This window comes from Sarcophilus harrisii, chromosome 2 (genome assembly GCF_902635505.1).
Source record: "Sarcophilus harrisii chromosome 2, mSarHar1.11, whole genome shotgun sequence".
In the NCBI taxonomy this organism is placed as follows: domain Eukaryota; kingdom Metazoa; phylum Chordata; class Mammalia; order Dasyuromorphia; family Dasyuridae; genus Sarcophilus; species Sarcophilus harrisii.
In genome coordinates this window covers 41,195,276-41,208,692 of record NC_045427.1, presented here as the reverse complement: position 1 = coordinate 41,208,692, position 13,417 = coordinate 41,195,276, and the positions used below count along the sequence as shown (strand labels likewise).

The window sequence follows — 13,417 nt, the reverse complement described above, 5'->3', positions numbered from 1 at the left end:
GAAGCACTGATCAATATTTTCACCATGTAGGGAGAGAGTGAGAGCCCAAATATAGGAATGCCCAACCACTTGGACCTTCACACCAGCTTTTCTTATTTCCTCTTTGAGCTTGGCTACCTAATTGGTTTCTTAGTTGTTTTAGAACTGAAAACCAAAGGAGATATGAGTGAAGGCAGGGAGGTTATGAAAGCACCTCCTCTCACTGCTCCTCAAAGAGTTAAGAAATTTGGAAAAGACAAAAGTCAAAATAGTCTCTTTCTTAGCCAAACTTATTAATTTTTTTTTTTTGCTGGCGTTTATATAAAAGGTCAGAAAGATTGATACGAATAAGCCAACAATTCACAGAATGCAAGTATGGGACTATGGTTCAGGGTACTGGGGGAGGAGGAAGAAGAGAATTTTAGCTGACAAGTAACAGCTGAAGGTCTGCCATGATGAGGAAGAGGAGGAAGATAGATCCTATGGGGCCAAGATAACAACCTACTTCTTAGGAATAAGACACAATATTATCCATTGCAATAGGATTCATCTAAAAGGAGACTTAGTGCTCCTGAGAAGAAGATCCTCTTATAGGCAGAAAAGGTGAGCCGAGACCCACAAGAGTGGGGAAAGGGCACAGCTCTGAACAGTCATTCTGTAATCTAGGCAGCTATCCTTTGTCACAAAACTAAGATTCTCTAGTAAGTAACAACTCACATCTTATGACCAAGCTCACTCCTTGGCTTTCTGCTCATCATACAACATTACTTATCCTCCTACCAAATACGAATTTCATTTCCATGTCTGTCTCTCTCTGAGGGCAACAGTCAAAACTTTCAAAAGGTAGGGAGGGCGTTTGAAAAAAAAATAGAGCCCTAAAACAGGAGCATCAAACCACCTGGAACTTTGAACCAAATTCTCCCACTTCCTCTTGGCTACCTAGTTGGTTCCTTGGTTATTTTAGAGATGAAAAACAAAAGAGAAATGGGTGGAAGTGAAAGGCACATGAGGATACCTGCTCTCACAATTTATTGCTGAAGGGAGAAATTTGGAAAAAGAAGGTGAAGACCATCATTTTTCCAACCAAACTCATTCCCATTTTCTTTGCAAGAGTTTGTACAAGAGGTCAAAGAGATTGATGAAAACAGGTCAAGAAGTCACAGAATGAAGTGTGGAGCTGTGGCTCAGGGTATTAGGGGGTGAGAATTTTAGCTGGCAGGTAACTGGTGATGTCTGGGACTTTGTTTTTCCATGATGAGTAGGACAGATTCTCTGAGTCCGAGGATGACAACGTGATTATCAGGGATAAGACCTCATACTGTCCCTTTCAACGGGGCTCATCATCAAGAAGACTTAGTGCTCCTGAGAGAAGGATCCTTCCACAAGCAGAAAAGGTGAGCAAAGCCAGGAGCACCAAAGTGGTGGAGAAAGGGTGAAGCTCTGAATAGTCCTCCTGTAATCTAGAACCATCTATCCAGTCATACACTTGCCATTCCCTAGACTAGCCTCCTTACTACCTTTCCTAGTACTTGTTGCTTTGTACTATTTCCACATCACACCCATTGAGGGAAATGGTCAATATTTTCACCATGTAGGGAGAATGAGGGAGCCCATATATGGGAACACCCAACCACCTGGACTTTCACACCAACTTTTCATACTTCCTCTCTAACCTTGGCTACCAAGTCAGTTGAGGGTACCTACTCTCGGTGAGTTAGGAAACTTGGGGAAAGGAAATTAAGACAGTCCTCTTCTCAGCCAAAACTATTCCATTTTCTTTGAAAGTATTTGTAGGGGACAGCTACCTGGGACAGTGGATAGAATACTAGCCCTGAAGTCAGGAGGACCCTAGTTCAAATCCTGCCTCAGACACTTAACACTTCCTAGCTGTGTAATCCTGGGCAAATCACTTAACCCCAAGAAGTCAAAGGGTTTAATGAGAATGGGCCAAAAAGTCACAGAATGAAGTGTGGGACTATGGCTCAAGTGTGGAGAGAGAGAATTTTAGCTAACAGATAATAGCTGAAGTCTGGGACTTCATTTATTCTTCCATAATGAATAGAAGGATAGATCCTATAAAGCAGAGGATAAAAACCTAATTTTCAGAGATAAGACAAAATATTATCCATTGCAACAGGAATCATCCAAAAGAAGATTTAGTGCACGTAAGAAGAGCCTTCCACAAGCAAAAAAGGTGAGCCAAGAGCAACACAATAGAGGGAAAGGGCACAGCTCTGAATAGTCATTCTGTAATCTAGACATCTATTCTTTTATCACAGAGCTAAGATACTCTAGTAAGTAGCTAACAACTAATATCTTATGACCAAGCTCACTCCTTGGAGCTTGGCTTTCTGCTCATCATGCAACATTAATTGTCCTCCTACCAAATCCAAGTTTCACTTTCATGTCACTCTCACTCAATGCCCAAAACTTTCAAAAGGTAAAGAGGATGTTTGAAAATAGAGAGTCCTAAAACGGGAACATCAAACCAACTGGACCTTTGAACCACATTTCCCCACTTCCTCTTTGAGGTTGGCTACTTGGTTGGTTCTTTGGTTATTTTAGAGCTGAAAAACAAGAGAGGATTGGGTGGATGTGAAGGGCATGAGACTATCTACACTGGTCATTCATTGGTAAAGGAAGAAATCTGGGGAAAGAAAATGAAGATAGTCACTTTTCCAATCAAACTGATTCCCATTTTCTTTGCAAGAGTTTGTACAGGAGATAGAGATTGATGAAAACAAGTCAAGAAGTCACAGTATGAAGTGTAGGACTTTGGCTCAGGATTTTGGGGAGGCGGGTAAAAATTTCAACTAGCAGGTAAGTCCTGATGCCTGGGACTTTGTTCTTCCATGATGAGTAATAGGAGGACCAATCCTCTGAGTCCGAAGATGACAACCTCATTATCAGGGATAAAATCCCATCCTGCTCATTTACAAGAAGACTTAGTGCTGCTGAGAGGAAGATCCTCCAGCAGGCAGAAAAGGTGAGCCAGACCCAAGAGCATCACAATAGAGAGGAAAGGACACAGCTCTCTAATCTAGGCAATTATCCTTTATCACAGAGCTATCATTATCTATTAAGTAGCTAACTATTAATATCTTTTTTTTTAATAGCCTTTTATTTACAGGATATATACATGGGTAACTTTACAGCATTAACAATTGCCAAACCTCTTGTTCCAATTTTTCACCTCTTACCCCCCCACACCCCCTCCCCTAGATGGCAGGATGACCAGTAGATGTTAAATATATTAAAATATAAATTAGATACACAATAAGTATACCTGACCAAAACGTTATTTTGCTGTAGAAAAAGAATCAGACTCTGAAATATTGTACAATTAGCTTGTGAAGGAAATCAAAAATGCAGGTGTGCATAAATAACTATTAATATCTTATGGCCAAGCTCACTCCTTGACTTTCTTTTCATCATCCAACATTACTTATCCTCCTACCAAATCTAAGTTTGATTTCCATGTCACAATCACTGAGGGGAATGGTCAATACTTTCAAAAGAGAGGGAAAATGTTTGAAAATATTGGGTGCTAAACCCCAATCATCAAACCACCTAAATCAAATTTTCCCACTTCTTTTTTAAGGTTGGCTACCTTGTTGATTCCTTGGTTATTTTAGAGCTGGTAGAAGTAAAGACCACATAAGGATACCTACTCTCATTACTCATTGGTGAAGGGAGAAATTTTGAAAAAGAAAATGAAGTCACTTTTCCAATCAAACTCATTTCCATTTTCTTTGCAAGAGTTTGTACAAAAGATAAAGAAACTGATGAAAACAGGTCAAGAAGTCAGAGGATAAAGTGTAGGACCATGGCTCAGGATATTGGGGTGGGGTGAGAATTTTAGCTGGCAGGTAACTGGTGGTGTCTGGGACTTTGTTCTTCCATTCTGAGTAGGAGGAAGACCAATCCTCTGAGTCTGAGGATGACAAAGTGATTGTCAGGGATAAGACCTCATACTGTCCCTATCTACGGCGCGCATCATCAAGAAGACTTAGTGCTCCTGAAAGGAGGATCCTTCAGCAGGCAGAAAAGGTAAGCTAACCCAAGAGCACAAAATGGTGGCAAAAGTAGAAAGCTCTTAACAGTCTTCTGTAATCTAGACACCCATCCTGTCATACATCTGTCATTTCCCAGTCAGTGGCCAAATCCTAAAATCCTATGAGAAAGCTCCTTCCTACATTTCCTAGAGAATAACCAACCTCTTATTTATCTACCACCAATGCCAAATTTTACTTCCATGTCACACCCACTGAGGTAGTGATCAATATTTTCACCATGTAGGGAAGTGTGAGAGCCCAAATATACCCAACCACTTGGACCTTCATACCAGCTTTTCACATTTCCTCTTTGAGTTTAGCTACCTTGTTGGTTACTTGTTTTAGAACTGAAGGAGAAATGGGTGAGGGTGGAAGGCATGAAGGTACCTAATCTCAATAAGTTGGGAAGTTTGGAAAAAGGAAGTCAAAACAGTCCATGTCTCAGCCAAACCCACTCCCATTTTCTTTGCAAGTGTTTGTAGAAAAGATGAAAGAAATTCAGGAGAATAGGCCAAAAAGTCACAGAATAAAGGTGTGGGACTATGCTTCAGAGTATTAGGGAGAAGGAATGGAAAATTTTAGCTGACAGGTAACAGCTGATGTCTGGGACTTTGTTCTTCCATGATGAGTAGGAAAAGGATAGATCCTAAGACTCTTAAGGATGACAACCTGATTTTCAGGGATAAGACACAATTCTCCATTGCAACAGGAGTCATCAACAAGAAGACATAGTGCACCTGAGAAGAGGAGCCTTCCACAAGCTGAAAAGGTGAGCAAAGAACACCACAATAGTGGGGAAAGAGCACAGCTCTGAAGTCATTCTGTAACCGAGGCAATTATCCTTTATCATAGAGCTAAGATCTTCTATTAAGTAGCTAACACCCAATATCTTACGACCAAGCTCACTCCTTGGCTTTCTGTTCATCATCCAACATCACTGATCCTCCTACCAAATGTGAGTTTCACTTCCATGTCACTCTCACTGAGGACAATGGTAAATACTTTCAAAGGGAGGGAGGGCGTTTGAAAATATAGAGCCCTTAAACAGGAGCACCAAACCACCTGGAACTTTGAACCACATTTTTCCACTTCTTTGAAGTTGGCTAGCGGTTACTTGGTTATTTTAGAGCTGAAGATCAAAAGAGAAATGGGTGGAAATAAAGGGCATTCTGGCCATTCTTTGGTAAAGGAAGAAATTTTGGAAAAGTGAAGCGTCACTTTTCCAACCACTCATTTTTGCTAGTGTTTGTACCAAAGATCAAAGAGATTGATGGAAACAGGCCAAAAAGTCACAGGATGGAAATGTAGGACTATAGCTCAGGGTATTGAGGATAAGAATTTTAGCTGACAATAAGTCCTGATGTCTATTTTGTTCTTCCATGATGAGTAGGAGGAAGACCAATCCTCTGAATCCGAAGATGAGCACCTCATTATCAGGGATAAGACTCCATCCTCTTCATTTCAACGGGGTTCATCTATAAGAAAACTTAGTGCTGCTGAGAAGAAGATCCTCCAGCAGGCAGAAAAAGTGAGCCAGACCCAAGAACACCAAAATGGGGGAGGAGGGTAAAGCTCTGAACAGTCCTCATATATTCTAGATACCATTCTATTATACAGCTATCATTCCCCAGTCAGTGACTAAAACCTAAAATCCTATGACCAAACTCACTTCTACCTTTCCTGATAAACAGGAAACAATCTTTCCTATCTCCCACCAATGCCAAGTACTATTTCCATGTCACACCTATTGAGGGAAATGGTCAATATTTTTACCCTGTAAGAAGAGTATGAGAGCCCATATATGGGAAAATCCAACCACCAGGACCTTCACACCAGCTTTTCATATTTCTTCCTTGAGTTTATCTACCTAGTTCATTACTTAGTTGTTTTAGAACTGAAAACCAAAGGAGAAATAGGTAAGGGTAAAAGGTATGAGAAGTACCTACTCTCAATGCTCTTCAATGAGTAAGAAAATTTGGAAAAAGAAACTCAAAACAGTTCATTTCTCAGTCAAACCTACTCCCATTTTCTTTGCAAGTGTTTGTAGAAAAGGTCAAAAGAGATTGATGAGAATAGGGCAAAAAGTCACAGGATGTGGCACTATAGTTCAGGGTATTTAGAGGTGAAGGGAGGAAGGATTTTAGCTGACAGGTAACAGATGATGTCTGGGACTTTCTTCCATAATGAGTAGAAGGATAGATCCTAAGACTCTAAAGATGACAACCTGATTCTCAGGGATTTGACACAATTCTCCATTGCAACAGGACTTACCCACAAGAAGACTTAGTGTACCTGAGAAGAAGTCCCTTGTAGAGGCAGTAAAGGTGAGCAAAGAGCACCACAATATTGGGAAAGGGCATAGTTTGAACAGTCATTTTATAATCTAGGCAATTATCCTTTATTACAGAACTATCATTCTCTATTAAGTAGCTAACACCTAATATCTTATGACCAAGCTCACTCCTTGGCTTTCTGCTCATCACCCAACATTACTTATTTTCCTACCAAATATGAGTTTAACTTCCATGCCACTCTCACTGAGGGCAATGGTCAATCCTTTCAAAAGGTAGGAAGGGCTTTGAAAATAGAGAGTCCTAAAAAAGGAGCATTAAATCACCTGGACCTTTGAACCATCATTTTTCCACTTCTTCTTTGAGATTGGCTACCTATTACTTGGTTATTTTAGAGCTGAAAAACAAAAGAGAACTGGATGCAAGTGAAGGACATGAGGCTACCTACTCTGGGAGTTCTTTGGTAAAAGAAGAAATTTGGGAAAAGTGAAGAGTCACTTTTTCAACCACTTAATCCCGGTTTTTATTTTAGTATTTGTACCAGAGATCAGAGAGCCTGGTGAGAACAGGCTAAGATGACACAGGATGAAGTGTAGGACTATGGCTCCGGGTATTGGGGAGGGAGGGTAAGATTTTCAACTTGCAGATAAGTCCTGATATCTGGGACTTTGTTCTTCCATGATGAGTAGGAGGAAGACCAATCCTCTGAGTCCGAGGATGACAACCTTATTGTCAGGGATAAGATACAATACTATTCATTGAAACGGGGCTCATCTACAAGAAGACTTAGTGCTACTGAGAAAATCATCCTTCAGCAAATAGAAAAGGTGAGCAAAGGGGAAAGCTCTGAACACTCATTCTGTAATCTGGACATTTGTCCTTTATCAGAGAGCTATCATTCTTCAGTAGTTAATACATAAAAATCCTATGACCAAGCTCACTCATAGCCTTTTCGGTCATCATCAAATCTTACTTAAATTACAGGATGAAGGGTGGGACTATGGCTCAGGGCTTTGATGGGTGAACATTGAAGCTGTAAGTTAACTGTCATCTGGAACTTTGTTTCTTGAATAATGAATAGGAGGACAGATCGTACAAGAACGAATATAATCCAGTGCAACGGGACTCATGTACAAGAACACTTAGTGCTCCTGAGAAGATGATGCTTCAGCAGCCAGAAAAGGTGAGCAGACCTAAGATCACCAAAATGGGGATAAAAAGGACAAAGCTCTGAACAGTCACCCTTTAATCTAGACACCCATCCCATCATACACCTGTCATTCCCCAGTCAGTGGCTTAAACCTAAAATCCTATGACCAAGCTCCCTCCTACCTTTCCTGGTGAGCATCCAACCTGACTTTATCTTTCCACCAATGCCAGATATTACTTCTGTGTCACACTCACTGAGGCAATGGTCAGTATTTTCACCTGGACTTTTGCACCAGCTTTTCATACTTGCTCTTTCAACTTGGCTACCTAATTGGTTGCCTAGTTGTAGAGCTGACAACCAAAGGAGAAAATGGGTGGGAGTGAAGGCCATGAGGCTGCCTATTCCCACTGCTCCACAGGGATGAGGAAATTAGAAAAAGTTAAGACAGTCAGTTTTCCAACCAAACTCACTTCCACTTTCTTTGCAAGACCTGGTAAGAAAGGGGCAAACACAACACAGAATGAAGTGTGGGACTGTGCCTCAGGGTGCTGGGGGTGAGCATTTGAGGTAGTGGGCAATTCCTGATGTTTGGGGCTTTGTTCTTCAATGACAAGTAAGAGAAAGATAGATCCTCTGTGGCCAAGGACGACAACTTCATTCTCAGGGATAAGATACAATATTATCCATTGCTACAGGACTTATTTTCCAGAAAATTCAGTGTTGCTGAGAAGAAGATTCTTAAGCAGGCAAAAAAGGTAAGTAGAGCCAAAAGCACCACAGTGGTGGGGGGAAAGGGCAAAGCTCTAAAACACTAATTCTGTAATCTAGACATCTATCCTTTGTCGTATAGATATCATTCTCCAATAAGTAGTTAACACCTAAAATGCTATGACTAGGCTCATTCATAGGCTTCCTAGTCATCATCCAACTTTCACTTATCCTCTTCCCAAATCCAGGTTTTGCTTCCTATCTTAGGTTCATTACCTGTTGGTTACTTGTTTAGAATTGAATACCAAAGGAGAAATGGGTGGGAGTGGAGAAAAGGAGGCTAACTACCTACTTTCCTTCCTCAACTCTGTATGTAAGGATTTTGGAAAAACAGTCAATTTTCTGGCTAAACCCCCTCCCATTTTCTTTGCAAGAGTTTGTACAAAGATCAAAGAGATTGATGAGAATAGGTCAAAAAGTCACACTAATGCATTTGTTGGGGGAGCTGTGAAATGATCCAACCATTCTGAAGAGCAATCTGGAACTATGCCCAAAGAGCTATAAAACTGTGCATGCCTTTGACCCAGCTGTGCTGTTACTGGGTCTGTATCCCAAGGAAATCATAATAGAAGATAAAAATGCAAAAAGGTTTGTAGCAGCTCTCTTTAAGGTAGCAAAGAATTGGAAAATGAGTAGATGCCCATCAAGTGGGTAATGATTAAGTTGTGGCATATGAAGGTAATGAATTATCATTGTTTTGTTAAAAAAAAAAAAAAAATGATGAACAGGATGATTTTAGAAAGGCCTGGAAAAGATTTACATGAACTGATACTGAGCAAAACAAGCAGAACCAGGACTACATTGTACATAGTAACACCAAGATTGTGTGATGATCAACTATGAAAGACTTGATTCTTCTCAGTGCTTTAATGATTCAAGCCAATTCCAACAAACTTTAGAGAGAAAACTCCATCTGCATCCATAAAAAGAACTACGGATATTGAATGTAAATCAATACATACTACATTCACTTTTTTTTTTTTTTTGGTTTTTTTCTCTCATGGTTTTTCACTTTTGTTCTGATTTTTCTCTCCCAACATAACTCATAAAAAATGTGTATTTTTAAAAAAAATTAACATATGTATAACCAGAAAAAAGAAATAAAAAAATTATTAAAAAGAGAATAAGTCAAAAAATCGTAGAAAGAAGTGTGGGGCTATAGCTCAGGATATTGGGAGGGTGAGAATTTAAGCTGGCAGATAACTTGGAATGTCTGGGACTTTGTTATTCCATGATGAGTAGGAGAAGGATAGATCCAATGAGCCCGAGGATGACAACCTGATTCTCAGAAATAAAATGCAATACTATCTATTGGAACGGGACTCATCTACAAGAAAACTTAGTGCTGCTGAGAAGAAAATCCTTCAGCAGGCAAAAAAGGTGAGCAGACAAAAAAGGTGATCACCAAAATGGGGGTAAAAAGGAGAAAGCTCTGAACAGTCACTCTGTAAGCTAGACACCCATCATTCCCCAGTCAGTGACTTAAACCTAAAATCCTATGACTAAGCTCCCTTCTATCTTTCCTGGTGAGCATCCAACCTGACTTATCTCCCCACCAATGCCAGATATTACTTCTGTGTCACACTCACTGAAGCAATGGTCAATATTTTCACAATGTAGGGAGAATATCAGACCCAAATATAGTAACAAGTTAGCTGGACTTTTGCACTAGCTTTTCATACTTGCTCTTTCAACTTGGCTACTTAGTTGGCTTCCTAGTTGTATTAGAGCTCGGTGGGAGTGAAAGCCATGAGGCTGCCTATTCCTACTGCTCCACAGGGATGAGGAAATTAGAAAAAGTCAAGGAAGTCAGTTTTCCAACCAAACTCACTTCCACTTTCTTTGCAAGACTTGGTAAGAAAAAAGGGAAACACATCACAGAATGAAGTGTGGGACTGTGCCTCAGGGTGCTGGGGGTGACCATTTTAAGGTAGTGGGTAATTCCTGATGTCTGGGATCCTATGTGGCCAAGGATGACAAGCTGATTCTTAGGGATAAGACACAAAATGTTATCCATTGCCACAGGACTTATTTTCCAGAAAACTCAGTTCTGCTGAGAAGAAGATTCTTATGGAGGCAGAAAGGGTAAGTAGAGCCAAGAGCACCACAATAGTTGGGAAAAGACAAGGCTCTAAACACTTATTCTGTAATCTAGACATCTATTCTTTATCACAGAGCTATCATTCTTCTGTAAGTAGTTAACACCTAAAATCCTGTGACCAAACTCACTGATAGGCTTCCTGGTCATCCAACCTAATTTATCCTCTTCCCAAATCCAGGTTTTGCTTCCATGTCACTCTCCCTGAGACAATGGTGAGTACCTTTACCATACAGGGAGAGTGTTTTAAAATACAGAGCTCTAAAATAAGAGTGCCAGATCACCTGGATGTTTGCCACATCTTTTCCTACTTCCTATTTGAGGTTCATTACTTGTTAGTTACATAGTTAGGAACTGAATATCAAAGGAGAAATGGGTGGGAGTGGAGAAAAGGAGGCTAACTACCTACTTTCCTTCCTCAACTCTGTACTGTAAGGATTTTGGAAAAAGAAAAACAGTCAATTTTCTGGCTAAACGCCCTCCCATTTTCTTTGTAAGAGTTTGTACAAGAAACCAAAGAGACTAATGAGAACAGGCCAAGAAGTCACAGAATGAAGTGTGGGGCTGTAGCTCAAGATATTGGGGGGGAGGGGGTGAAAATGTTAGCTGGCAGGTAAGTGCTGCTGTCTGGGACTTTGTTTTTCCATGATGAATAGGAGGATATATCCTCTGAGTCTGAGGATGACAGCCTGATTTTCAGAGATAAGTGTCAATACTATCCATTGGAACGGGACTCATCTACAAGAAGACTTAGTCTTGCTGAAAAGATGATGCTTCAGCAGGCAGAAAAGGTGAGCAAGAACCAAGAGCACCAAAATGGTGGAGAAAGGGGAAGGAAAACTCTGAATCATCATTATGAAATCTAGACAACCATCCTGTCATACACCTGTTGTTCCCCAGTCAGTGACTAAATCTAAAATCCAATGACCAAACTCCCTCCTACCTTTCGTGATGAGCATCCAACCTGACTTATCTCTCCACCAATGCCAGATATTACTTCTGTGTCACACTCACTCAGGCAATGGTCAGTATTTTCACCTGGACTTTTGCACCACTTTTCATATTTGCTTTTTCAACTTGGCTACCTAGTTGGTTACCTAGTTATATTAGAGCTGACAACCAAAGGAGAAATGGGTGGGAGTAGAAGCTAGGAGGCTGCCTATTCCCACTGCCCCAAAGGAATGAGGAAATTAGAAAAAGTTAAGGCAGTCAGTTTTCCAACCAAACTCACTTCCACTTTCTTTGCAAGACTTGGTAGGAAACACATTATAGAATGAAGTGTGGGATTGTACCTCAGGCTGCTGGAAGTGAGCATTTTAAGTAGTAATTCCGGATGTCTGGAGTTTTGTTCTTCAATGAGAAGGATAAATCCTATTTGGCCAGAGATGACAATCTGATTCTCATTATCCATTGCTACAGGACTTGTTTCCCAGAAAATTCAGTGCTACTGAGAAGATGATTCTTAAGCAAGTAGAAAGGGTAAGTAGAGCCAAGAGCACCCCAATGGTGGGAAAAGGGCAAATCTCTAAACACTTATTCTGTAATCTAGACATCTATCCTTTATCACAGAGCTGCTATCATCCTGTAATCCTATAGGCTTCCTGATCATCATCCAACCTTACTTATCCTTTTCCCAAATACAGGTTTTGCTTCCATGTTACTCTCCCTAAGGCCATGGGCAATACTTTCACTATACAGGGAGAGTGTTTTAAAATATAGAGCTCTAAAAAATAAATTTTTTTTTAAAAATCCAGATCACCTGGATGTTTGCAACATCTTTTTTGAGGTTCATTATCTGATTGATTACTTGTTTAAGAATTTAATACCAAAGGAGAAATGGATGGGACTGGGGAGGGAGGAAGATACCTACTTTTCTTCCTCCTCTGTATGTAAGGATTTTAGAAAAAGACAATCAATTTTCTGATTAAACCCATTCCCATTTTCTTTGCCAAGAGTTTGTACAAGAAATCAAAGAGACTGATTGAGAACAGGCCAAGAAGTTTGTGGTGCTGTGACTCAGGGTTTTGGGGTTGGGAGTAAGAATTTTAGCTGACAGGTAAGTGCTGCTGTCTGGGACTTTGTTTTTCCATGATGAGTAGGAGAAGGATAGATCCTCTGAGTCTGAAGATGACAGCCTGATTCTCAGAGATAAGATCAAATACTATCAATTGCAACGGGACTCATCTACAAGAAAACTTAGTGCTGCTGAGAAGAATTTCCTTCAGCAGGCAGAAAAGGTGAGCAGAGCCAAGAGCACCAAAATGAGGGTAAAAAGGAGAAAGCTCTGTACAGTCACTCTGTAATCTAGACACCCATCCCATCATACACCTGTCATTCCCCAGTCAGTGACTTAAACCTAAAATCCTATGACTAAGCTCCCTCCTACCTTTCCTGGTAAGCATCCAACCTGACTTATTTCCCCACCAAAGCCAGATATTACTCACTGAAGCAATGGTCAATATTTTCACAATGTAGGGAGAATGTGAGACCCAAATATAGTAACAACCAGTCAGCTGGACTTTTGCACCAGCTTTTCATACTTGCTCTTTCAACTTGGCTATCTAGTTGGTTTCCTAGTTGTATTAGAGCTCAGTGGGAGTGGAGCTGTGAGGCTGCCTATTCCCACTGCTCCACAGGGTGAGGAAATTAGAAAAAGTCAAGGCAGTCAGTTTTCCATCCAAACTCACTTCCACTTTCTTTGCAAGACTTGGTAAGAAAAGGGCAAACACATCACAGAATGAAGTGTGGGACTGTGCCTCAGGGTGCTGGGGGTGACCATTTTAGGTAATGAGTAATTCCTGATGTCTGGGATCCTATGTGGCCAAGGATGACAACTTCATTCTCAGGGATAAGATACAATATTATCCATTGCTACAGGACTTATATTCCAGAAAACTCAGTTCTGCTGAGAAGATGATTCTTAAGCAGGTAGAAAGGGTAAGTAGAGCCAAGACCAACACAATGGTTGGGAAAGGGTAAAGCTCTAAACACTCATTCTGTATTCTAGATATCTAACCTTTATCACAGAGTTATTATTCTCCAGTAAGTAGTTAACACCTAAAATCCTATGATCAGG

At 40.5% G+C, this 13,417-nt stretch overlaps 1 protein-coding gene across 37 annotated transcripts in view; it reads left to right on the top strand.

The window, feature by feature from the left end:
• The window catches only part of PMFBP1 (polyamine modulated factor 1 binding protein 1), a 76,399-nt gene that overhangs the window by 51,388 nt on the left and 11,594 nt on the right, over positions 1–13,417 (top strand). For 30 of the 37 annotated variants that reach the window (XR_004231602.1, XM_031950054.1, XM_031950061.1 and 27 more), the window contains 16 exons: positions 1,242–1,373; positions 2,117–2,173; positions 2,846–2,965; positions 3,892–4,029; positions 4,744–4,803; positions 5,425–5,562; positions 6,299–6,358; positions 7,015–7,152; positions 7,407–7,508; positions 8,171–8,230; positions 9,486–9,623; positions 10,269–10,328; positions 10,998–11,132; positions 11,761–11,820; positions 12,441–12,578; positions 13,219–13,278. Coding sequence is in view for 36 of the 37 variants with exons in the window: in XM_031950054.1 (XP_031805914.1) it covers positions 1,242–1,373; positions 2,117–2,173; positions 2,846–2,965; positions 3,892–4,029; positions 4,744–4,803; positions 5,425–5,562; positions 6,299–6,358; positions 7,015–7,152; positions 7,407–7,508; positions 8,171–8,230; positions 9,486–9,623; positions 10,269–10,328; positions 10,998–11,132; positions 11,761–11,820; positions 12,441–12,578; positions 13,219–13,278 (1,596 nt within the window). In the remaining variant the exon portion in view is untranslated. The remainder of the gene's footprint in view (positions 1–1,241; positions 1,374–2,116; positions 2,174–2,845; positions 2,966–3,891; positions 4,030–4,743; positions 4,804–5,424; positions 5,563–6,298; positions 6,359–7,014; positions 7,153–7,406; positions 7,509–8,170; positions 8,231–9,485; positions 9,624–10,268; positions 10,329–10,997; positions 11,133–11,760; positions 11,821–12,440; positions 12,579–13,218; positions 13,279–13,417) is intronic. The other 7 variants (XM_031950048.1, XM_031950052.1, XM_031950045.1 and 4 more) reach the window with 7 other exon arrangements.